Consider the following 25,183-nt stretch of genomic DNA (forward strand, 5'->3'; position numbering starts at 1 on the left):
CCTTAAACAAGATAATACAATTGTTATTTTTCTCTTTTCAACAACATGAAACTTCATACTATGCTGTATATCACATATAATTAAATTACACAATAATCACATACCGTATTAATAAGAGGTTAAGTGTAATATAATAAAATGGTCATCTCACAGCGCCAGACTGCCCTCTCTGTAAAACTGTGAGATGCTGAATACCTAGATATTTCGACCTTTTCTCTAACAAGTTATCCTCCAAGGCTACTTCATCGAGGCAAAAATACATTTTATTTATTATTAAAAGTTCCAGTATATGTATGCTTAATTAATACTGAGTATTCCCCATTCTTGTTTCAAGTGATAGTCTTTGCTTATCCACATACCTAGGAGGCTGGGGAGGCTCCTTCAAGTCACTGGGTATGAGGTTATAAATGCACTCAGAAGGGCACGTTGGATCCATGTCCACCAAATGACTCCTTAAAAGCTACTCTCCACAACTTTTTTCTCCCTGTCCCAGTATCTCCGTCCCTTTCTTCACTGCTTCCCCTTTTTTACTTCTTAGCCTTCTCAAGGACCACAGGTTCTCTCCTTCACATCGTCCCCCTTTAACCCCCTCTTAGCAGTCCTCTCTCGGGAAGAAAACACCCTGTTTCTCTCCGGATTGCTGAGCGTCGTTGACTGTGTGGTTGCCGTGGAAACCGTTACTAGGCAACGAGGAACTGGCAGGCAGCACTGCAAACTAGGTCTCCCCTCTTCCCTCTTTCTGCAGCGCTTTCTGCTAGAGAAGCTCATTTGGAAGCCACTGTTTTTACGTGCCTTTGAAAGTTAACGGGGTGAAAATGATGTCCCCTTAAAAATTGTGCTCTTTTCTATTTCTGTGTATCTGGGGAAAAAGAAAAATCCTACTAGAGACGGCAAAGCGCAGCTGGTGCGCAGGCGTCACACAATAAGGTTTTTGTGAGCAGGCCCCAATCGCGGTGTGGGCGGAGCGAGCAGCTGAGACCACGAGGACGCAAGGCCAACGCCGCCAAGGAGACGAGGGAGGGGAGGAGCCTGAGGAGCTCGGAGTGCTCGGATTGGCTACAGTGAGAGAGGAGAGTCACGTGCCCCGCGCGAGGCCGCTCGGGGCGTGGGCGTGGAGCGGAGGCACGGTGGCCGCCGCAGGCACAGGCGCAGAGTCCACTGCGCGGGGGCGGGACCGGGGAGCTAGCTGCAGGTAGGGTGCTCCGTCTCCTGTGGAGGCTTTAGCGGCTCCTGGACACTGCTCCCCCATTTCCTTTCATTTCCCCTGTCTTCTCAGTGAGATTTCCTTGGTGAGTTATTGAAGGAGAAAGGAAGGAAAACTAGAAGCCAGCCCGCTCCCATCGCATGCCTTTCCCCGCACCGTCCCTTCCCCTTTCCGCTACTCGCTGGTCATCTCAACTCTGCGCGCATTTTTCCTGCTGCTTCTGGTCGAGGCTCTTCGGAACTCCGCGTAGCCCTGCCCGCCACGTGTGTGAGTGCGCGCCCGGGGCCCGCGGCCTCCTCCGCCTGCTGCGCTCGCCCTCCCGCCCCTGCGCCCCGGGACCGCCCCTTGGGCGGTCCTCGGGGTCGGCTCTGCGCCTGCTCTTCCCCGGGTCGGGACTCTTCCTCTAGGTCGTTCTCCAGGAACCAGTGGATCTGCTCTTCGTAAATGAGCAGCCTAAACTAAGAAGAGAAGCCTTTTAAGTGGGCTTTTACGTTTTTGTCCAGTTTTTGGCGTCCCTTGTTGGAAAATTGTCTTCTGAGAAGCGGTTTTATTCCTTTTTGTTCCACCTGGTCACCCGTAAATCTATGCACATGGGCCTGCCGTAGGAAAGTCATTTAGACGCTTTTACCCGAGTGTTTAAAAGACATTTTGGTAATAGGATTTGGGGAGGAAGATGGATGCCTCTGAACCACCGGTACAGAGGCCACTCTGCCCGAAGGAAATAAAGCTTCCCGGAGAGGAGAGAAAACACACTTGAGTCTGGGTTTCTCACTGCCTGGTTGGCTGGCGGAGTGATTAAAACAACACAATGGCCTGGTGAACCTTTTAGTTCCTGTATAAAAAGGCTTTACTGAATGTGTAGATCCTTACTTTGGGCTCTTACTGAATTTCACTACATAAGAATACGTTAAGTTTTTCTTTTTCTTTTTTTTTTTTTTTTTGGTATACAGTTGATTTTATTTTTTGTCCCAGACCCTTAGGGAAAATTCTCCAGATTTCTTCACATCAGATTGTCTTCCAAAACATTTTAGATAGATAGATCTGTAGATCTATATTTAGATCTAGATCCAAATCTATATCACTTTGCCCGTTTCTTTTTGCCCTTGAGTATTTTATGTTTGGGATTTCTGTTTAGCAAGTATAGAGAAAAAATTTGGCGGCAAACCTCCTGTATGTACGAAGATTCGAACCAAGGACTCATGGAATGATAACGCCATTAGCCAAGTGGATAGTCACTGGCTAAAGCTTATGAATTTTCTAATTAGAAGGAACACCTTGAGACTATTTGTGTTAATCAGTTCCTGAAATAGCAAGTAAGGGCAAAACATGATTTCTGCAGTTAGCACCAACTGGCCTTTGGTAGCCTTGATGTTCTGGGGCTACTGAAATAAAATAATTTCACTGATGTCTGTATATTTATTATGCTTTAAAAAATGCTAAACAATTTGTGCAAGACCTCACTGTGGTATAGTTAGTTTACAGTCATGAGCAGGTTGTTAAATCATTTGGAAAAAAACTTTTCTTTTTTCTTAGACATTTGATCTGCAATTCTCCTTGCCTTTTGAAAGTGTGTTTAAGCAAAATTATTTCTAGTTTTTATAATGCTCTTGAAATGACAGTTCAAAAAAATGCCTGTGTCCACCGCATGTCCACAGGGAATTAACTGGTATATACCTGCAGGGATGAACAAACTGTCTGTAAAGAGGTAGACAGTAAATATTTCAGGCCTTTTTAGGCCAAGTGGTTATGTTGCAACTACTCGGTTTTGCCATTGTGGCTCAAAAGCAGCGAAAGACGGTACTGAACAAATAGTGAGCACATGAATGACTGAAGTTGTGCTTCAAAGAAACTTGATTTATGAAAATGATGGTGGGCCAGATTTAGCCTGTGGATTGTAGTTTGCACAGATCCTAGATCCCCGTATATAATGGTATGCCTGTGATGTACATAAACAAATGAGGGTTTGTTTTTTTTTGCGAAGGATTATTTTAATCTATTTAAATGAATAAAATGGGTGTAGATGAGGATATAAGAACTGGAAGGTAAATAAACCCTTTATAAAGACAGGTTCCTTATAATTCTCAAAGTTATAGAATTGTGGATACTAAAGTTTTTTCAGTTAAATATTCGAGATCATTAAGAACATGTCTAACAGCAGAAGTCTAACGGCAGAAAAAGCTTAGTCAGCTTTGATAGTATTATAAAGACTAAGTGATGAACTTGCAAAATTAATTGTTTTAGTTGTGTGATCCTTGTGATTACAGAACTATACTGGATTGTGTGGTCCTTCCACCCTCACCTCTATTTCATGGCAAGTGGGAGGCCCTCTGAAAAGTTTGACAGAATTTTTGGTCAGAAGTCAGAAGCAGTAGAGCTTAACCTCCTTTTGGCTAGTTTGTGTCCTGATACACAGTTGGTTCTCCATATCTGTGAATTTCCCATTCTCAGATTCAACTAATTACAGATTGAAAATATTTTAAAATTTTAGTTGGGCACAGTGGCTCATACCTGCAATCCTAGCACTTTTCGAAGGCCAAGGCAGGAAGATTGCTTGAGCCCAGGAGTTGGAGACCAGCCTGGGCAATATGGCGAAACCCCCTCTCTACTAAAAATACTAAAATTAGCTGGGTGTGGTGGTGCGTGCCTTTAGTCCCAGCTACTTGGGAGGCTGAGGTGGGAGGATTGCTTGAGCCTAGGAAGTCAAGGCTGTAGTGAGCCAAGATTGTGCCACTGCACTCCTGCCTGGGCAACAGAGTGAGAGCCTGTCTGAAAAACAAACAAAAACACGAAAATAATGGAACAGTAAAAATACCACAAACAAAAAAGCAAATTAGTACAACAGCTCTGTACCTAGCATTTGCATTGTATTATGTATTATAAGTTATTCAGAGATTAAGGTATACAGGAGGATGTGCACAGGTTATATGCAAATACTACACCATTTTATATAAAGGACTTGCACATCTGCAGATTTTTCTCACTCTAAAGTCAGTCCTATTAACTGCTAATTATCCAATATCCCTCTCAATGCTTAATCCAAATAATTGTTAAACACATGAAAGAGAAGAGTGTCAAGACCAAAAGCCTTGGAGTGCACTACCAGAAATTTCCCTCTATTCAACAGAACCATTTTTATGATCATTGAACAATATCCTCAAATCTTTTTTTTCCATTTCTCCGTGAATTAAAAAAATTTTAAATGAACCATGGATAATGCTTTGGTGAAGTCCATATATATGCCTTCTATGTATATTCCTGAGTGGCCATTGCAGCAGACGTTCTCAAAAAAGAAATGAGGTTGTCTTTTCCTCATTTGGTTGGTTAAAAAATGTTGAGGCCCTAAAATCAATTTGTGGTTAAATGTTACAAAATAAAATTTAGTATGTAGCTTGAAATAGAATATATCTTTATTGTTCTTTAGAAATAATATATGTTATAGCACTTAACTGCCTTCTGCTAGTCTAAGGAACATGTTTGTGGGAAATAATATTGATACAGAATTTACAAATTGAACTGTCATAATTTTCTTTAAAAAAAAAAATATATATATATATAGCTACCCCAAAGTCTTGAAAAAGGGAAGTGAAGTAAAATTTAAAAACAAGAGGGTAGAGGGGAACTAACATATAGGAAAAGTAAGATTGCAAAACATAAGGTGAAGGTAACATAATGTTTCCTTACAATCTACTTTTAATGAAGTTGATGTTAAGCATGGTAGCAAGCAATATAAAGCGGAAGAAAAGATGAAAGATTTACTGGGCCAGTATAGTGGTTCATGCCTCTAATCCCAGCACTTTGGGAGGCCAAAGTGGGAGGATTGCTTGAGTTCAGGAGTTCAAGATCAGTCTGGGCAACATGGTGAAACCCTGTCTCTAGAAAACCTACAAAAATTAGCTGGGTGTGGTGATGCACACCTGGTTGGAGGATCACCTGAGCCCAGGAGGTTGAGGCTGCAGTGAGCTGAGATCATGCCACTGCACTCCAGCCTGGGTGACAGTGGAAGACCCTTTCTCAAAAAAAAAAAAAAAAAAAATAACTGCTCATGAAAACCATCTACTCAGATTATATACAATTATTACTGATACAGGTATCAGAAAGTTATGTATTGCAAACTCAAAAAGGAGAGACTGTAATGTTACAAGCAAAAGCTTCCTGAATAGGAGGTTAATCAGACTGTTTTATATAAGTGCCCTAAAAGCAGTTTATGCTTTTAAAGTCCAGTACCAGAATATGGTTTAATAAAATAAATTGATGTTATGGTTCAAGTATATAATTCTTTCTGGTCTCTGGTTTACTTCAGGGAAAGGATTAGACTGCATGGCAAAACAGTTCTTGATTCATGGGTGAACACCACTGTATTCTCTGAAGGTTTATAAACCAAACCATGAAAAAAATGCACCCTGCCTTGTACCTACATATTTGGGTTCAATTTATATATTCCTAGCCCACTGTCAGTGAGTGACAATGATTAATCTTACTGTAAATATTTTGTGCTAACCACTATGATATGTGCTTTGATTTTATTATAGACACTTATATAGCTAAGAGGTATCTTTTTGTGGCAAGAGTTTTATTTGGGCTTTTTATAGTGGATATTATTACATATGAATATATAGTGATTTTGATAGATAATACAGCCTAAAAAGCAACTCAGACACTAATTTCATAGCTTTAGTCTGCTGATTTTTTCCCCTCTGATCATTATACAGCCAAATCATTAAAATTCCAGGTATCCTTCTGAAAAGTTTTATATTTGTTATTATTTGGTTTTTTATTGCTTGATGGTAGAAATTCCTTCAGTACTGTTTAGTGAAATTCTTTTTATAATGAGATACACATGTTTAAAAACAGTATTTTAATCTAATAACAGATTTGGGGAAACATGAAAAGGGTCAATTTTTCTGTATTTTTAAAATTTCAGATGAGCTTTTCAAATAATAGACTAGTCTATGTGTAGAATTTTATGACACTGTATACAGTTATGATTAACTTAAATTTTTTTCCATTATAGACTCCACGTTTTGCAAAGATCGATTTTGCCTCAGAGTCAGCAAACTCTTCAGATGGGTTCCGGTGTGTCCTATGTTTACAAGTCAGTGGAAATTAAGCACAACACATACAAATTGAAAAGTCAAATAAGGAAATGAATTACTTCCCCTGACGGCTCTAATTTTACTTGTAAGTTAAATTCAGAGTTAGCTTAAAATCATTTAAATGTTTAATTACAGAACAGAATTTAAGTAGCATAGAAAGTCAGTATTACATGATTAAAAGTTTTCAGAACATATTTTAACATATGATTTAGTATTTAATATGGTTTAGTTGCATATTGCTTCTACCAGAGAACACGTGATAAGCCCCACTATGTGTCTGTGACATTACTTCAGGCAATTTACATGAACATTGCACAGGTATTATATTGCATTTTACGTAACTAAAAACTTGTCTGGCATACATTTTTGTTTTAATGGTGAGTATATTTCCAAAGACAAGGACTTGGTCAATATGGGAAATTATAGAGCTTCTTTGGATGCCAGAATAATTGTTTTCTCTCATCATTGGAAACATTCCTGAGCTTCTTGGCTGTCGCCCTGGGGTCTGGAAATTGAGTTAAATCTCTCCACTGATGATTATAGGGTTGGAAACAAAAGCGATGGTTCTGTGCAGATAAGGTTATATGTAGCCTTTGACCTCATTGCTGATTATTAATTTTTCTTAACTGTTTGTATAATATTATACCTTTCACCTTGGCTCTTTTTAAAGCCTTCAATATGAATAATATGTAACAATGATTCTTAATATGCGTGTAAAAGGCACATAAGAAAGAAAATGTCATACCTTTATCCTGTAGTTTGGAAAACTAAGCATTTTATAAGCAAATATGTTCTTTTATTCCGGTTTCCTGTTACGACTTCTATAAGAAATTTATGAGTAATATAGTCTATCACAATGTTCATATAACTGAAGAGAAATTAAATATAAAGAATATTGTTCAACTTTTGTGAATTGCAAGTAGATAGCACTCCAACTCCAAATCATCTTTATATGTGATATAAACCGATAAACCATGAAATAATTTTCATTAAAATATCTCAATATGAAAAGAAATAGTAATTTGATTTAGTATATATATACTTTTAAAAGCATCTACAATCTGGCACTTTGTGAATACAGGTTTCTGTTTTTTATAGTTACAAATTTTGTCAAAGTTTTGATTTTTCAGTGTCTCGAGATTTTAAAAGATATCATTAAAAGGATAATATGCAATATATAAGAATTTGGGTTGGAATACTTTTTTTAATTCCATAAGTTTGGAAGATTTTTAAACAGTTTATGTACCGTGGGCATGGTTATATTCAGTCCTATTGGGATTTTAACAATCTACTGTAATTAGTAACCAAATTATCTTTTGTTGTTTTTTGTTTTGTGTTTTGAAAAGGGCTAAAGCCAATTTTTAGGTTGGCTTGGGCAGAAAAGTGAAAAGAGAATGCTCCACTTTAACCGATGTCATCATCTGAAAAAGATAACACAGAAATGTTTTTCTAGTATACATGTTAAAACGGATAAACATGCACAGCGATTTCTTTCAAGAACCTTTGCACTTGCGGAATTGAGGAAGTCATGGTATTCAACCCACTCTCTTGTTGGAGACAAAAATATTATCCTGATGGGACCTCCTGGTGCTGGGAAAACAACAGTAGGCAGAATAATAGGTCAGAAACTAGGTTGTTGTGTCATAGATGTGGATGATGATATCCTTGAAAAAACCTGGAATATGAGTGTGTCTGAAAAATTACAGGATGTTGGTAATGAGCAATTTTTAGAAGAGGAAGGAAAAGCTGTGTTAAACTTCTCTGCATCTGGAAGTGTGATTTCCCTTACTGGGTCCAATCCAATGCATGATGCTAGCATGTGGCATCTGAAGAAAAATGGAATAATTGTATACCTGGATGTACCTCTACTAGATCTAATTCGTCGTCTAAAATTACTGAAGACAGATAGGATTGTAGGTCAGAATTCTGGAACATCTATGAAAGACTTATTTAAATTTAGAAGACAGTATTATAAGAAGTGGTATGATGCTCGTGTTTTCTGTGAAAGTGGGGCTTCCCCAGAGGAGGTAGCTGACAAAGTGCTGAATGCAGTTAAAAGATACCAAGATGTGGACTCGGAAACATTCATTTCAACAAGACACGTTTGGCCTGAAGACTGTGAACAGAAGGTTTCAGCAAAATTCTTTAGTGAAGCTGTAATTGAGGGGTTGGCTTCTGATGGTGGCCTCTTTGTTCCTGCGAAGGAGTTTCCAAAATTAAGCTGTGGGGAGTGGAAAAGCCTAGTAGGAGCAACCTACATAGAAAGAGCACAGATACTGTTGGAAAGATGTATCCATCCTGCAGACATACCTGCTGCCAGGTTGGGAGAAATGATTGAAACTGCTTATGGGGAAAACTTTGCCTGCTCAAAAATTGCTCCTGTCAGGCACCTTTCAGGCAACCAGTTCATTCTGGAGTTGTTTCATGGACCAACAGGATCATTTAAAGATTTGTCTTTACAGCTTATGCCTCATATTTTTGCACACTGTATCCCACCAAGTTGCAATTATATGATACTTGTAGCTACTTCAGGAGACACAGGGAGTGCAGTCTTCAATGGTTTTAGTCGTCTAAATAAGAATGATAAGCAAAGGATAGCTGTGGTCGCATTTTTTCCTGAGAATGGAGTAAGTGATTTTCAGAAAGCACAAATAATTGGCAGTCAGAGAGAAAATGGATGGGCAGTGGGTGTTGAGTCAGATTTTGATTTTTGCCAGACAGCTATAAAAAGAATTTTTAACGATTCTGATTTTACTGGCTTTCTTACTGTGGAATATGGAACAATCTTAAGTTCGGCTAACTCCATAAATTGGGGCCGACTACTTCCGCAGGTAGTTTATCATGCTTCCGCATATCTTGATCTTGTTAGTCAAGGATTTATTTCTTTTGGAAGCCCAGTCGATGTCTGTATTCCCACAGGAAACTTTGGTAACATTTTAGCAGCAGTGTATGCCAAAATGATGGGAATCCCGATTCGAAAATTTATCTGTGCCTCTAATCAGAACCATGTTTTGACTGATTTTATAAAAACAGGACATTATGATCTAAGGGAAAGAAAATTAGCACAAACCTTTTCACCGTCAATAGATATTCTCAAATCTTCAAACCTAGAACGACATTTACACTTGATGGCTAACAAAGATGGGCAACTAATGACAGAATTATTTAATCGATTAGAAAGTCAGCATCATTTCCAGATAGAAAAGGCTCTAGTTGAGAAACTTCAGCAGGATTTTGTAGCTGACTGGTGCTCTGAGGGAGAGTGCCTAGCAGCTATTAACTCCACTTATAATACTTCAGGGTATATTTTGGATCCACACACTGCTGTTGCAAAAGTGGTTGCAGATAGGGTGCAAGACAAAACTTGCCCTGTGATTATCTCATCTACAGCCCATTACTCAAAGTTTGCACCTGCTATCATGCAGGCTTTAAAGATTAAAGAAATCAATGAGACTTCATCAAGTCAGCTCTATTTGCTGGGTTCATACAATGCATTACCTCCACTGCATGAGGCTTTATTAGAGAGAACAAAACAGCAAGAGAAGATGGAGTACCAGGTCTGTGCAGCTGATATGAATGTCTTGAAGAGTCATGTGGAAAAACTTGTCCAAAATCAATTCATATGAAAGCTTTCAGAGTAAAATTTTTTTTCTAGCTATAAGCATGCAGTAATGAATCTCAAACACTGATTTGGAGTATAGTAGCGTTTTGTCTTTTATGTAAATATCTCTGTATCTGTTTGAAATTTCAATAGTCTGATCTCTAGGGCTGACATGAGACCTCCATGTCACCTCTTCAGATCTTTAATCTGGAAGTGACAAAAGGTAACACAGTGCACGGACCTTTGAGCTATCATATTTTTGCCTTCTGATCATGAGGGGTGTATCAATTTCCACTCCCACACCCTCACTGTTATGTGGACCAAAATGTCTGGTATACTATTTGGCAATCAAAATATATAAGCCCAGTTTTCAGGTACTACATCTGTAACTAGTGAATACTCTGTTGATTAGAAAGTTAATTTACCACTCAAAATGGCTAACTTGAATGGAGGAAGTAGTAAACTCTTCTATTAGGATTCGGGCCAGTGTTTTTTGTTTGTTTTTTGGTGCAGTTTCAGCTCACTGCAACCTCTGCCTCCCAGGTTCAAGTGATTCTCCTGCCTCAGCCTCCCAAGTAGCTGGGATTACAGGCATGCACCACCACACATGACTAATTTTTTTATTTTTAGTAGAGATGAGGTTTCGCCATGTTTTCCAGGCTGATCTTGAACCTCTGACCTCAGGTGATCCACCCACCTCGGCCTCCCAAAGTGCTAGGATTACAGGCGTGAGCCTCTGCACCTGGCTAGGGCCAGTGTTTTTTTTTTTTTTTGGTTTGTATTGCTTTTGTTTTTGCATAAACATAATTTTCATTTATTTATTTATTTTTATTGTACATTAAGTTTTAGGGTACATGTGCACATTGTGCAGGTTAGTTACATATGTATACATGTGCCATGCTGGTGCACTGCACCCACTAACTCGTCATCTAGCATTAGGTATATCTCCCAGTGCTATCCCTCCCCCCTCCCCCCACCCCACAACAGTCCCCAGAGTGTGATGTTCCCCTTCCTGTGTCCATGTGATCTCATTGTTCAATTCCCACCTATGAGTGAGAATATGCAGTGTTTGGTTTTTTGTTCTTGCGATAGTTTACTGAGAATGATGTTTTCCAGTTTCATCCATGTCCCTACAAAGGACATGAACTCATCATTTTTTATGGCTGCATAGTATTCCATGGTGTATAGTGCCACATTTTCTTAATCCAGTCTATCATTGTTGGACATTTGGGTTGGTTCCAAGTCTTTGCTATTGTGAATAATGCTGCAATAAACATACGTGTGCATGTGTCTTTATAGCAGCGTGATTTACAGTCCTTTGGGTATATACCCAGTAATGGGATGGCTGGGTTAAATGGTATTTCCAGTTCTAGATCCCTGAGGAATCGCCACACTGTCTTCCACAATGGTTGAACTAGTTTACAGTCCCACCAACAGTGTAAAATTGTTCCTATTTCTCCACATCCTCTCCAGCACCTGTTGTTTCCTGACTTTTTAATGATTGCCATTCTAACTGGTGTGAGATGATATCTCATTGTGGTTTTGATTTGCATTTCTCTGATGGCCAGTGATGATGAGCATTTTTTCATGTGTTTTTTGGCTGCATAAATGTCTTCTTTTGAGAAGTGTCTGTTCATGTCCTTTGCCCACTTTTTGATGGGGTTGTTTGTTTTTTTCTTGTAAATTTGAGTTCATTGTAGATTCTGGATATTAGCCCTTTGTCAGATGAGTAGGTTGTGAAAATTTTCTCCCATTTTGTAGGTTGCCTGGGCTAGTGTTTTTAACCCTCTTCAAATTCCATTTTGGACTACAACTAATGTGTATCTCACACTGTCCAAATTAAAGATGTACTCTGTCCTTCACTCTCCTTTGGATGTGTACGGTTAGGGTGATGATGTTTGAAAATCAACACATAACTGAAATTCGGGATGAAACAGTAAGCAGAACTACTTAGAAGTGAATACAGAAATAAAATGATCTATTTCAAGAGGAAAGTTTTCCAAAATTAAGAGTACTTGAGTAGTCTCAATAGGAGTGTCTTTGTAAACAGCAGTTTCCCTATATTATTTGGAGTCAATTCTTACATAATTTGTTGTTTATTTCTTCAGTGAACATTGTCTTTTTCTGGCAGCTGAAACTACACACAACTGATACACATATTTAATTTGTATTCCTTTGTAGTAATACATTTTAACCATGGTTTATGTTTGTGAATTTACTGGATGTTTTCTTTCTGAATTAAAGATTGTCAAGACCAATTAGTGTAATGGACTACTGTCAACCACAAGATGGCATTCCTAACATAATTTGTCTTTGATAACATTCAGTTTCATTTTCTGGGAGAACAACCTCCATGAAGAAATATATTGAAAGTTGTAATGAAAACATTTTAATAGTTTAATAAGCAAGAGAAATTTGTTTTAATTTTTTTTTAATTAAACTAATTATATATTAACACCAGATCTCTGGCTTAGCTTCTAAAAAGGAGGTTCTAAAACCAAAAATTGAAAATCAGGAGCAGTTATAGGAAAAAAATGGAAGATTCAAAGTTCCGTTTGTTCATGTATGTCTTTATTATTTTATCATTTACTTTTAAGGATATTTCAGTAGATGATATATTTAGAAACTGCATCTAAATATTCACTATACATAAGAATGCATTATTTTGCTTGGCGTCGTGGCTCACACTTGTAATCCCAGCACTTTGGGAGGCTGAGGCAGGCGGATCACCTGAAGTCAGGAGTTCGAGACCAGCCTGACCAACATGGAGAGACCCTGTCTCTACTAAAAATACAAAAAAATAGCTGGGCGTGGTGGCAGGCACCTGTAGTCCCAGCTACTCAGGAGGCTGAGGCAGGAGAATGGCATGAACCTGGGAGGCGGAGTTTGCAGTGAGCCGAGATCGCGCCACTGCCACTCCAGCCTGGGCGACAGAGCGAGACTCCCGTCTCAAAAAAGAAAAAAAAAAAAAATTAGCCAGGCATGGTGGCGCATGCCTGTAGTCCCAGCTACTTGGGAGGCTGAGGCTGGAGAATCACTTGAACCTTGGAGACGCAGGTTGCGGTTGAGCAGAGATTGCGCCATTGCACTCCAGCCTGGGCAACAAGAGCAAAACTCCGTCTCCAAAAAAAAAAAAAGCATTATTTTTCTGAAAGTGAGAGGAACAGTGTTTTAAAAGACATGATTTCTGGCTGGGCGCAGTGGCTCACGCCTGTAATCCCAGCACTTTGGGAGGCCGAGGAGGGTGGATCACCTGAGGCCAGGAGTTCAAGATCAGCCTGGTGAAACCCCATCTCTACAAAAAATACAAAAAATTAGCTGGATATGGTGGTGCACACCTGTAGTCCCAGCTACCCACGAGGCAGAGGTTGCAGTGAGCTGAGATCACACCGTGCACTCCAGCCTAGGCAACAGAGCAAGACTCTGTCTCAAAAAAATAAATAAAAATAAAAAAGACATGATTTCTGCCTTCAAGAACTGTAGTTAACGAGACAACGCAAAAATTCAATCGTACAAGCAGAAGAGTTATTGCAAGATGGTGTGTCAATAAGTGAAAAATGAATGATAACAGCTAAGTAGCTAGGTGCTGTAAGATTTAAGAGGAAAGGATTACTATGGGATAGTCAGAAAAGGTCTCATAAAGGACATAGTATCTAAGATGAATCTTGAAGGATGGGAAGATTTTCTAGGTGAAAAGGAAGGGGGAAAACATTCTAGCAGAGGCAGGAGAAACAGGGAAGATGAAATGCCCAAGGGTTCGTATGTATTTATTTGTGGACAGCACATTCTCTTACTGGCCAAAATTTTATTTCATGTCTTCACTTTTTCTCAAAACCAACTCTGGCCCTTCACTCTCAGCTAATAGCTTTGCTTCATTCTAGAGGAACAAGTGACCATACATAACACATCTCAGGCTTCCCATCATCAAGTGTATATGTTTGCTGCATCCATTTCTGTCCCTTTCCCCACCCCTTTGATTGAATTGGGTGACATTCCTTCTCTTTTTAAAGGCCAGTCTCTTTAGATGTGCCTTGGATCCTATTCACTTCAACCTACTTAAATGGTGTGTGTCATCAGGTACCTTCCTCTTGTTTCTTCAACTTCTCCCCTTCTGTGTAACCTTTCTTCTTATGGCATTTAGAGTCTTTCTGTACTTTGGCATAGGAACAAAATCTCTGTGAACATCCACCTTTTTCCCATCTGTGCTTCTTTATTCTCCAATCAAGATAAAGCTCTTCACAGAGTTATCTACATACATGGTCTCCACTTTCCTGCCTCTCTTTTTCTCCAGAGTGTAAAATATATGTACAATTTAAGGATAAGCATTAAATACCTAAGTATTCACCACCTCACCCAATGGAACACAACTCACCTTTGGTTCTTCTTTGATTGATTAGATTCGCTTTCTTCCCCCAGCTATAACTACATCATACATTTTCTGTTATTCATTCCCTTTCTCATAGTTCTGCATTGTTTAGTTCTGACTCTTTGAATTTTATATAAATGGAGTCATACTTTATGTGTTATCCCATGACCTATTTCTTTTGCTCAGAGACTTCCAAATTCATCCATTCAGATGAATGAAGCCACAATTCATTGAATTGTATTACTAAATAGTATTCTATTGTATGAACACCACCATCCACTTACCCACTACTGGACATTTGTCTAATTTTTATCTGTTCTTGTATCCAATAGATATACTGTTTTTTAAAATTTATGTTGAAGGTTAGTGACTGTAAACTTCTTAACATTTGTGACTCTTCTTAATAGCATGTAAAACCATTTTTTATGTCAACATTATTAAAAATCTATGAGTTTATGAAATGAAAATTGATTAATTTTCAGGCTATGGTTATAATTTCTAGCTTTCACTGAAATTAATTTAAGTAGCCTAAATGTAGGGAATTTGTAAGATATTTGAGAAAAATGAGATTTTTAAGTTACATATTTATGGAAATTATAAAATGTTTTCATCAAAATAGAGTTTAGAAGACAATAAATTGTTTTGTATGAAGTTTTAGTTAGATTTTAATAGCAATTCACTTTCAAAAATAATCATGGATGGCAAATATTGTTTCTCTCAATCCATTAAATCGTTTATAAACCTTTTGTAATTCAGACTACATAGTGTTAGTTAAAAAAAAAATCATGAAGTAACTGTTTTCAAATCCATGGAAACATAATACTGTTTTTGTCCCTATCCAGGAAAATGAATACAATCTACATATGAAAAAGTAGTTTGTGTAGGCCTCATCTGTGCACTCCAGCCACTCAAATCTTCAACTTTTTATCATTTTGAAACTTTTGCTTTCAAAACAGTCTCCTTCAAAAACAAATATGCTTTTCTGACTCAAAAAAGCCAAGCCAAGAAAGTTGCCAATGTCATGGAAAAGGGACATGTCAAGTGCAAGCAACTAAATCAGCATAACTGATATCTGGCAATACTTTGATCAGCTGGCAATATTTTGATCATAGTCCTACATCAGAAGTTGGGATTGCCTTGTAGAAGGATGCTGTAGTCACATTAGCTGCTTTTCTTTTTAAAATCAGAACTCTTTGTTTCTTAGTTCTGAGTTAGGGTTCTCATTTAATTGGTACTTACAACTGTTCATTAGGTAATCCAACGATTTTATCTTTTTCTTGAAGACTTCCCCTCTTGAGTGCCTTTCCTGTTTTAAGGCAGGCTGGTTGATTTATAGGGAGACTACCCTATAGGGTCTCTCTAGTCACCTTTCCTTTCTGTTCACATTGTCCTTTCTCCTGAGTGGATCCAGTTTCTTCCTTTTACTTGGTTTATTCCATAATTTTAGTAGAACTCACTCTCCAGTAGCTTCCTCTGATAATGTTGTGATTTTAGCATGTGCTTTTAATTATTTGAGAAATTGCTTGTCTAACAATGTCTTTATTCCATTGCAGACTAGATTAATATTTTGCTGTGTATAGACTAGATTAATATTTTGCTGTGTATAGAATCCTAGGTTGGAAGTAATTTTTTTCCTCAGAAATTTGAAGATATTGCTCCACCACCAACTTCTAGGTTCTCTTATTGTTTTTGATAAGTCTAATGTTATTCTGATTCTTGATTTTTAAAATGTAATATGTTTTTTTCCTTTCCTGTAGAAGCTTTTAGGATCTTTATGGTCAGGGTTCTAAAATTTCATGGCAGTATTTATTGGTACAAGTCTTTGTGCTTGTTTGTTTTGCTGCTGGAGCACTTTGATGGGCTTTCTAAATATGGAAATTTATGTCCTTCAGTTCTGATAATTATGATAAAACTTATTTTTGAATTTCTTTTTCCTATCTTATATTGTCTGTTCTTTCTTTCTCAAACTCCTATTTTAGGGATTTTGGACACCTTAAAGTGATCTTGTGTGGTGTGGAAGATTGATTATCTAAAGATAGTGCTTGGCCAGGTGAGGTGGCTCATGCCTGTAATCCCAGCATTTTTGAGGTGGAGGCAGGTGGATCACCTGAGGTCAGGAGATTGAGACCAGTCTGACCAACATGGTGAAACCCCGTCTCTACTAATAATACAAAAATTAGCTGGGCATGTTGGTGGGCACCTGTAATCCCAGCTACTCAGGAGGCTGAGGCAAGAGAATTGCTTGAATCCGGGAGGCAGAGATTGCAGTAGCCAAGATCACACCATTGCACTCCAGCCTGAGTGATAGAGTGAGACTCCGTCTCAAAAGTAAAAAATAATAAATAAATAAAGACAATGCTCAGTGATACCTCCCAAACCTTATGTGCATGCTATTCCTCACATCAACAAATGAAGTCCATATTCCCTTTCCTTGAATCTGGGCTGAGCTTGTGACTTGCTTTAATCAATAGAAAGTGGCAAAAGGTATATGGGATTTCAAGGCCAGGCCATAAGGGTGCTAGACACTTCTACTTCCTTCAGTTTTTTATGTAAAGATACTTGGCGCGGATTACCTCATAATGAAAGGTCATGTGGAAAGAGGCCTTAGAGGGTGAAAGGACATCTTGGACTATTGAGCCCTGGCCAAGTTACCAGGTGAGTGTAGCAAAAGAGCAGAAGACATGCTAAACTGAACCCAGTCAACCCACAGAACATTGAGAAATAATAAATTGTTTTAATTCACTAAGTTTTGGGATAGTTTGTTATAAAATATTAAATAACTGAAACACCCTCTAATTCTCTAGAATTTTTCTTTCCCATGTCCTATTTTTTTTTCTTTCTTTGAATTCATCCATTTATCCTTTCTGGGAGGGATTCCACTTTCTGGGTTTATTTCTCCTTGTTAACTTTTCTGTTATAGGTTACCATTGTCATGTTTTTAGTTCTTTTTTTTTTTTGCCTTTAAAATTTTTAAATTGCTTTATGTTCTTGTTTCATGGATACAAAAGTCTTTCTTTTTTTTTAAACTCTTTAAGGAATTTTTTAAGCTTTTTTCTTTTCCTGTAGAGATGGGATTTTGCTATGTTGCCTAGACTGGTCTTGAGCTCATGGCCTCGAGCTCATGGCCTCAAGTGATCCTCCCACCTCAGCCTCCCAAAGTATTGGGATTAAAGGCTTGAGCCACTGTGGCCAGCTAAGGAATTTAATTATAGTTAGAAAATTCATTTGAAATTTGTTTCTGTTTCTTCTGAAGTCCACTTTTTGTTTGCTTGTTTTGGTCTCTGTCTTTCCTATTGAGACATTCCTCAAGTGTTTAGTGATCTTCCTCTCTTATTCCCATTTAATTTTCAAGTAGCAAGAAATTGATTGGAAACCATATCCTGGATGGGCCTTATCAATTGCTGGACTTCACTGTATGATTATGAAACTGGGCTATTTCAGTGGGTACCGTCAATTCTATCTGTAGTACTTTTCTTTTAGCCTCTTTAGGCTTCCCGGAAAGAAATCCTCCAGGGAATTAGAATCAGAGTAAAGAAAGGGGGGGCTATGATTGTTACCATTCAACATGTAGATTTTTCAGTATGGAACCTCTCACTATTTTGTGGTGTTGGCGTGTACTATTTCTGCTCTCACCTATGCCTAATATCCCAGAATTTGAAGTCTCTCCGTAGAATAAGCACTTAATCCTAATCAGCAGTCACCCTGCTACATGGGGTGGGGAACAGTTTCCAAGGCTGTAACTGCTTTTTATACAGATTTTCGATGAATTCTCTTGTTCTTAGTTCTATACTCCTTTCCCCCAAACCCACCTCCTGGTTCAGAAGTAAATGTTATCTCTAATTCTTGAACTATTTTAGGGTCTTGACGTGCTAATCAGCCTAATTTTGAAGTTTTCATGCCAGAGACATAGATCTCAACTTTCCCTAGTCTATTAAAATAGTAATTTATGTGTTTTCTGGCCTCCAAACTGCTACTGCTGGTCTCTTCCCCTGCTGTATTTGTCAGCTTATGACTTTTCTTTTTCATGGATTTACTGCCATTTTAGTGGTGCCAAAACAGCAATCCAGTGGTGTGACCTGGGAATTGTTTCTGGTGCTAGCCTCTAAAGTTGATCCCTGGCTTTCCTGCAGAATATTTTGTCCATTTATTATCTCTTAATAAACTTATTTTATGCTTAAACTTGTTGAGAGTTACTTTTATTATTTGCAATTAACAATCCTGATTAATATAGTACTAAATGATGGTTACAGGTAAAAGTAGTGATACTCACGTCAACTACTATAGAGTAGGTAAACATTTCTAAGTTGGTTCATTAAACTTAAATAGTTTTAGCAAAAACAAAAATCTTTGTTCAGCAGGGCATGGTGGCTCATGCTTGTAATCCCAGCGCTTTGGGAGGAGAGCTTGAGGCCAAGAGTTCAAGACCAGCCTGGTTAACATAGTGAGACCTCTCTACAAAAATTTAAAATATTAGCAAGGCATGGTGGTGCATGTCAGTAGTCCCAGCTATTTGTGAGGCTGAGGCAGGAATATTGCTTGGGCTCAGGAATTTGAGGTTGCTGTGAGCTATGATTGTGCCACAGGTCTCCAGCCTGGGTGACAGAGCAAGACCTCGTCAAAAAAAAAAAAAAAAAAAAAAATCTGTGGTCCAATACTTATAGTAAATGTGCCTTCCATATTTCCTTTTTATAGATTTATAATGCATATTAGCCAATTAATCCTACATTAGGGAAACTCATTTCAACTTTGCTTAACCCTTTCTTCCCAAACTTATTTATCAAGGAAAGGAAAACTTGTAAATATTTTGCAGGAAACAGTTCAAGAATATTGGAATAGGTGAATATAAGCTGGAGAATTTAGAGCAGTTTCATGGGTCCTAAAATAGTGCTTCTAAACCATGTATGTTTGGTTTTTTAAAAATCAAGAAAAAACAGTGAAAGTACAACATAAAATTTGTAGAGATGCAGCCATAGTGGAATTTAGAAATGTATGGCCTGAACTGTGTTCATTTAGTATGTATGTATGTATGTGTGTGTGTCTATCTATCTATCTATCTATCAACCATCTATTGTCTGTCTATCTGGATGTGGACGTACATCTGTCTCTCTCTCTATATATATATGTATTAAAATAAATGAACAAGTGTTCAGTTAAAGAAACTAAAAAGAGAACTAGTAAACCCAAATACGGATTTAAGAATAAAGGAAAATACCAACAAACATTCATGACTAAAGTACATTTCTACATCAGTCACAACCATAGGTTAACTATGAATGTGAAAATTATGCAAAAAATAATGAAAGCATTCTGTGAAATCAAAAATTTACAGTAAAACGTATTTATTTTTATTTGTAATTTTGTGTTACAGATTGTTTATATCAGTAAAATTTATAATAAACTTATATGTACACATGCAAACTTTTTCAGAGAGCCACTTTCTACCACTGCACTATGTAGCAAACACATGGTATCGCCTTTCTAAAATCTGAAAATATTTGAATTCCACAACCCAATTACCCTATGGGTTTTAGAAAAGCAATTGTGAACCTATTCATTTTAGCATAACATAGTTTTCTAGTCTAACAAAAAAGATGTGAAAAAAATAGTATTTCTACTGGGTTGAGTGGCCTAATCTGAATGATTCCGTTTCCTAATTTGACAAAATTTAAGATTATCTATATTTGCTTTAAATGTTATAAAGCTCAAGTCGCAGAAATTTTCAGGAAATAATTTTACTTGCCCTTGATATTACCTTTTTTCTGGAACCATCTTTCCAATTTGCTTGAGATTTTAAACGTAATTGGTTGACATTATATTTAAACAACTGCCAAGTCAACATGGGTCATTACCAGAAAATAACACCATTTCTTGTAAATTCCACATATGTGTAGGATTCTTCTCTATTAAAGTAATGTAATGTAATCCTAACAGATCATTACAGCTTATTTTTTCACAGTATTCTGTATATTTTCCAGAAAAAGAGTCATCAGTTCAAGAGAATACCCCCTTTTCCCTTAAATGTTGTTGCCTACTATGAAGAAACACAGAACATCTTTCTCTTGAGAAAAGTTGAGTATAACAATATTTTACTGGCAGCAGAAAGAAGAAAAATATTAGTTTAAATCAGGTCAAGAGCATAAAATTTATTTGGCTGGCCAAAAGCAGTACCAAGATAAAATTTTATTTTAGGGAGAAAACAATCAAAGCTAAAATATCCTTTGAAATATAAACGTCATTCTTGTCAAAGAAAAAAAAATAGGAGCTTTATAACTTTGAAAACGGTTACACATATATTATTGGATTTTATTTTCCCAAGACCTCAGAAAGGTGACAGTGCCAAGTGAACGGTCTAGAAGTAACTTTTTGTCCATGAACTCAGTTGGTCAAACTTAAGACCTCCTCTCCTGCTAATCATGCTTGTAAGAGAATAATGCACAAGATAAGATGTAAGTTTATCAATCGGGCACAGTGGCTCATGCCTGTAATCCCAGCACTTGGGGAGACCGAGGCGAGTGGATCACCTGAGGTCAGGAGTTCAAGACCAGCATGACCAACATGGAAAAACCCTGTCTCTACTAAAACTACAAAAATTAGCTGGGCGTGGTGGTGCACGCCTGTAGTCCCAGCTACTTGGGAGGCTGAGGCAGGAGAATCGCTTGAATCCGGGTGGTGGAGGTTGCAGTGAGCTGAGATTGCACCATTGCACTCCAGCCTGGGCAACAAGAGCTAAACTCTGTCTCAAGGAAAAAAAAAGAGTGTAAATTTATTGATTTATAATGGTTCCTCTATTTTTCCAGTGACCAGAGATTTGGTCTTCTCCCTCCAATATTCTTCATTTTTTCTATGATGGTATTTAGGAAATGGAATGATCAGTCAGTAATTTATCTGATGAATACGAAGATAAACCAAAAAGAAAAAAATAATTTTAAGGGACATTTCACTCACAATGATTGGTATCTGCCTCACAATAAAGAATGCCTCTTTAATGAACAGAATATTCTTATCTGTTTGACTCAAGGTCGTTCTTCTCTGGACAGCGTTGAACATAACACTGCTAAATCTTGATCTTTGGGCGTCAGTTCACTGCACTTAAAGATCACACACTTTGGGTGAACAAGTTCCTTTTTCATATTTGTTACAAAACAAAAAAGTTATAGCCTTGGTCGTTATGAAGCTTATGGAGACCTTAGATAAGTAATTCAACTTATTAGAATATTGTGTGATAAATACTATAATCAGGACCAGATGGAAACATAGCATGGCCTGAGAAAGCTAATTAGGTATTTGGTTTCTGATATGATTTGGCTGTGTCCCCACCCAAATCTCATCTTGAATTTTGGCTCACATAGTTCCCACATGTTGTAGGAGGGACCTGGTGGGAGATAATTGAATCATGGGGGTGGTTTTCTGCATACTGTTCTCATGGTAGTAATAAGTCTCACGAGATCTGATGGTTTTATAAGGGGAAACCCATTTTGCTTGGTCCTCATTCTCTCATCTGCTGTCATGTAAGACGTGCCTTTCACCTTCTGCCAGAATTATGAGGCTTCCCAAGCCACGTGGAACTGTGAGTCCATTAAACCTAATTTTCTTTAAAAATTACCCAGTCTTGGGTATGTCTTTATCAGCAGCGTGAAAATGGACTAATACAGTTCCCTTTCAAACAGATGTTTTTAAAGTATTTGTTCCACTTTTCTTTGGGGAAAGATCACAGTTTTGCACAGACTACTGCACCACAAGCACGGTGCAGTGAAGGATGAGGAAGGATGTCTGCTAGCAGAGTATTGTTCTAAGCAGCTCAGCTTTGACTTCAAGCTTGCACACCTAACTAGCAGAACAAAAACAGAAACTAACCAAACTTACCCTCTTTGAAAGGTATTTTAAAAGTGATTTATTACTATTCAAGCATATTCCTGGGTCATTTTAGCCTTCTCATTCCTAGAAGCTTGTCAAAGTAATCTCCCAACCACATAGAGTATTGATCTGCAACATTCCTAATGATGTTTACATTTTCTTGAGGATTGGAGCCCTGGACAATTGCCTGCTGGTCCTTTCCTAATCCCCTTCAGGCTATGATGGTGTTTTACACCTGAGGCTATGGGAGGGGAGCCAAGAAAAGAAACATCAAAATCACACTGCGAGATTAAAGAAGGCAGGCATTCTGAGGAAACAATCCCGTGCAAGCCAAAATTTAAAGCCAAGTGACAGTTACACAGGCAAATTGGTGGCTGGAGGAGAGAGCATGGCATGGGGCATGTGCTGTTCACTTTGCCTGGAACAAAGAGTGCCTGTATGGAGTTGTGAAGATGAAGCTAGAAAATCAAGCAGGATCCATGAGTGTACACTTTTCTGAAAGCTATGAGGTGTCACTGAAGGATTTTAAGTAGAACGCCATAATCCTCTTTATTTTAGAAAGATCATTTTGGCAACTTAGTAGTGATGGAGAAATTAGACTCATAGGCCTGAGACCAATTAGGAGGACATAGCATGGACTTAAGAGGTGGAACCAGAAAGCAGTTGGCAGTTTCAAGAAATATTTAAAAAGTAGCTTTATAGGATTTGGTGACAAATTAGATGAGAAAGGCATGCAGAGAAATTCTGGCTTGGAAAATGAAGAACAGAGTAGGGAGGAGATGTTGACTGTTTGGCACGTCTAGCTCATCAAACATTTAATTTTCACTTTTATTTCCCATTGCATCTTAAAATAAATGATTTCCAAACCCTCTTCCAGGAAGAGAAAGTAAAATGACTCAATTACTAATGAAAGCATCTGGAAATTTGGAGAACTTTTACCTCCAAACATGAATTTCTATTTCTGCCCCTAACTAACTTCTAAAGCTGTTTTGCTCTTCTTTCCTTTTGTCTTTCCTTATCATTTCCTTAAAATGACCTCCTAGATGACCTCCTAGATCCTGCTCGTTTACTTTAAACATTTTCAAGTTGGAATTCAGGATTGACTTCACTTCATTGTTCCCTGAGCAGCCGCCATCCCTGTTCATTTCAGCTTTAGCATTTATATGCCATTTATGACTCCTCTCTGGTTAACTTGCTAAGATCCTGAATTTCTTTCTCATCGTTATCATTTTCACAATTTAATCATAAATTTCTTTAAAAGGGTAAATTCTCAGTTAATTGACTTCTTGTTATGCTTCATTCTGATAACTAGCAGTAAAATAGATCCCACAATAAACCACTGAATTTTAAGCTTATTGGGCAGCCTTAATGGAACATTTTAATTTGCAGTCGCTTTCTAAATTACATACTATAATACGATACTTCCAATTCTCTCTAGGTACCATTTTTCTTCAATATCTACTCTCAATTGTTTTGTGAATTGTTTTGTTTATTATAAGATAGAGTATCATAGGAAATGATGGTTTCCTTTTAAAAGGAACTGTTGTTTGACTCTTTTGGTAATCAAGAAGAGTGACCGAAGTCTGATAACTGTCTGAAAGATTTCCGTGAAATTTACACTTTAAGTAGACATGGAACTGTGTTATGTCCTCACTTTCCTACCTGTGTTACAGGGCTGAGTGTGCCTGTCTGTTGTGTCTCCACTTATGATAATACATGAACTAAGCATTAGACATTTGTTTTACTTTTAGGAGGCTTAGGCTTACAATTTAACTTCATTATAGTGACAGCGAGCATCCTTCTTGTCTATACAGACATCTGTTTATAACTCTATAAAATTGATATATGCCCTTTATGAGGATCTAATAAAATAACGTGTGCAAGGAGGGATTTAAAGGATACATCATATTATTCTTATGAGTGCTGTTGCTATTACTGTCAAATTTGGAGAGAACTCATCTTAGGAAATCTGTTGTCTCTTTAATAATGGCAGCTTCCTTTTCTGGCAATGATTTTAATGTAACCAGGAAGAATCCCTACAACCCCGTTTTAGGTTGATATCTGAAATGAACGCTGGTTATCAGCACCTGAACCGAATGGGAGAATATGATTTTAAATGCATACTATGTTTTTAAATGAATGGTAAAAGGTATCTGTTTCTCATAATGTTAACTATGTGAAATGACCTGAAGTTGCTTATTTAGGACTTGGAATGAGAAAGATTCAATAGTTGTCAAAGGTTGTGTGAGTTATTTAAATAAAAATGTGTACAGTGAGAATTACTGAGATCACCTTGATAATTTGTTGTATGGTAGATGTCTCTATATTGAACTCAAAATTTTTACTGCCATGAATTATTAGAGTCATTTTAGCAGAACGTTGTTTTAAATTATTTGCCCTGTTACTGTGGATTTTCAAATATACCTTTGTAAAATGAATTTAAGTCTACATTACAATTTTAAGTGTCAGAATCACAAAGCTTTAAACATTTTTTTTCTTATAATAGGATCTTGGTGACTGATATCCACTTGGAAATCAAATTCTTTAAGCTTTGTTTGAATACCTCAATTCAGTCTTTTCAGTAGGGACAGTTTTGCTGTTGTACTGTCATTCAAAATGATTGCTGGGCCAGGCACAGTGGCTCACACCTGTAATCACAGCAGCTTGGGAGACTGAGGAAGGAGGATCGCTTGAGCCCAGGAGTTTGAGAGCAGCCTGGGCAACATGGCAATACCCCATCTCTACAAAAAATGCAAAAATTAGCAGGGTGTGGTGGTGCATGCCTGTACTCCTAGCTACTCTGGAGACTGAGGAGAGAGAATCACTTGAGCCCGAGAGGTGGAGGTTGCAGTGAGCAGAGATTGTGCCACTGCGTTCCAACCTGGGGGACAGAGTGAGACCCTTTTTTCAAAAAAAACAAAGGTCACTAAGTGGTCATTGCTTATTCTGGCATTGCTTATTATCTAGCTATGTGCAGTGCATACCTTGTTGTTAAGATTTTCAACTGAAAGTACTATTTCAGTCATCTACTGCTGCATGACTATCACAAAACAGTGGCTTAAAGC

The 25,183-nt window shown here is 37.8% G+C and overlaps 2 protein-coding genes across 8 annotated transcripts in view; one reads left to right on the plus strand and one right to left on the minus strand.

Moving 5' to 3' along the window:
* The window catches only part of ENKUR (enkurin, TRPC channel interacting protein), a 35,043-nt gene extending 34,167 nt beyond the window's left edge, over positions 1–876 (minus strand). For all 3 annotated transcript variants that reach the window (XR_010135163.1, XM_019035313.4, XM_055352019.2), the window contains exon 1: positions 360–876. Coding sequence is in view for 2 of the 3 variants with exons in the window: in XM_019035313.4 (XP_018890858.2) it covers positions 360–436 (77 nt within the window). In the remaining variant the exon portion in view is untranslated. The remainder of the gene's footprint in view (positions 1–359) is intronic.
* THNSL1 (threonine synthase like 1) lies at positions 708–18,443 on the plus strand. Of its 5 annotated transcripts, none has more exons than XR_010135161.1 (4): positions 975–1,192; positions 6,216–6,382; positions 7,644–10,441; positions 12,756–18,443. XR_010135161.1 is itself a non-coding variant. In XM_004049178.5 (3 exons), the coding sequence occupies exon 3, from the start codon at positions 7,692–7,694 to the stop codon at positions 9,921–9,923; it is 2,232 nt and encodes a 743-aa protein (XP_004049226.2). In that variant the 5' UTR covers positions 708–1,192; positions 6,216–6,382; positions 7,644–7,691; the 3' UTR covers positions 9,924–11,760. The 5 variants fall into 5 exon arrangements, 3 of the variants coding, with proteins under 3 accessions (XP_004049226.2, XP_004049227.2, XP_063566027.1); XR_010135162.1 differs by having other exon boundaries at positions 1,125–1,289; XM_004049178.5 differs by lacking the exon at positions 12,756–18,443 and having other exon boundaries at positions 708–1,192; positions 7,644–11,760.
* Positions 18,444–25,183: the final 6,740 nt, after the last annotated feature.

The sequence above is a fragment of the Gorilla gorilla genome, chromosome 8 (genome assembly GCF_029281585.2).
Source record: "Gorilla gorilla gorilla isolate KB3781 chromosome 8, NHGRI_mGorGor1-v2.1_pri, whole genome shotgun sequence".
NCBI classification, from domain to species: domain Eukaryota; kingdom Metazoa; phylum Chordata; class Mammalia; order Primates; family Hominidae; genus Gorilla; species Gorilla gorilla.

Excerpts from the sequence above, each read along its gene's own strand:
- THNSL1 (XM_004049178.5), top strand. The coding sequence starts at position 7,692 with ATGCTCCACTTTAACCGATGTCATCATCTGAAAAAGATAACACAGAAA.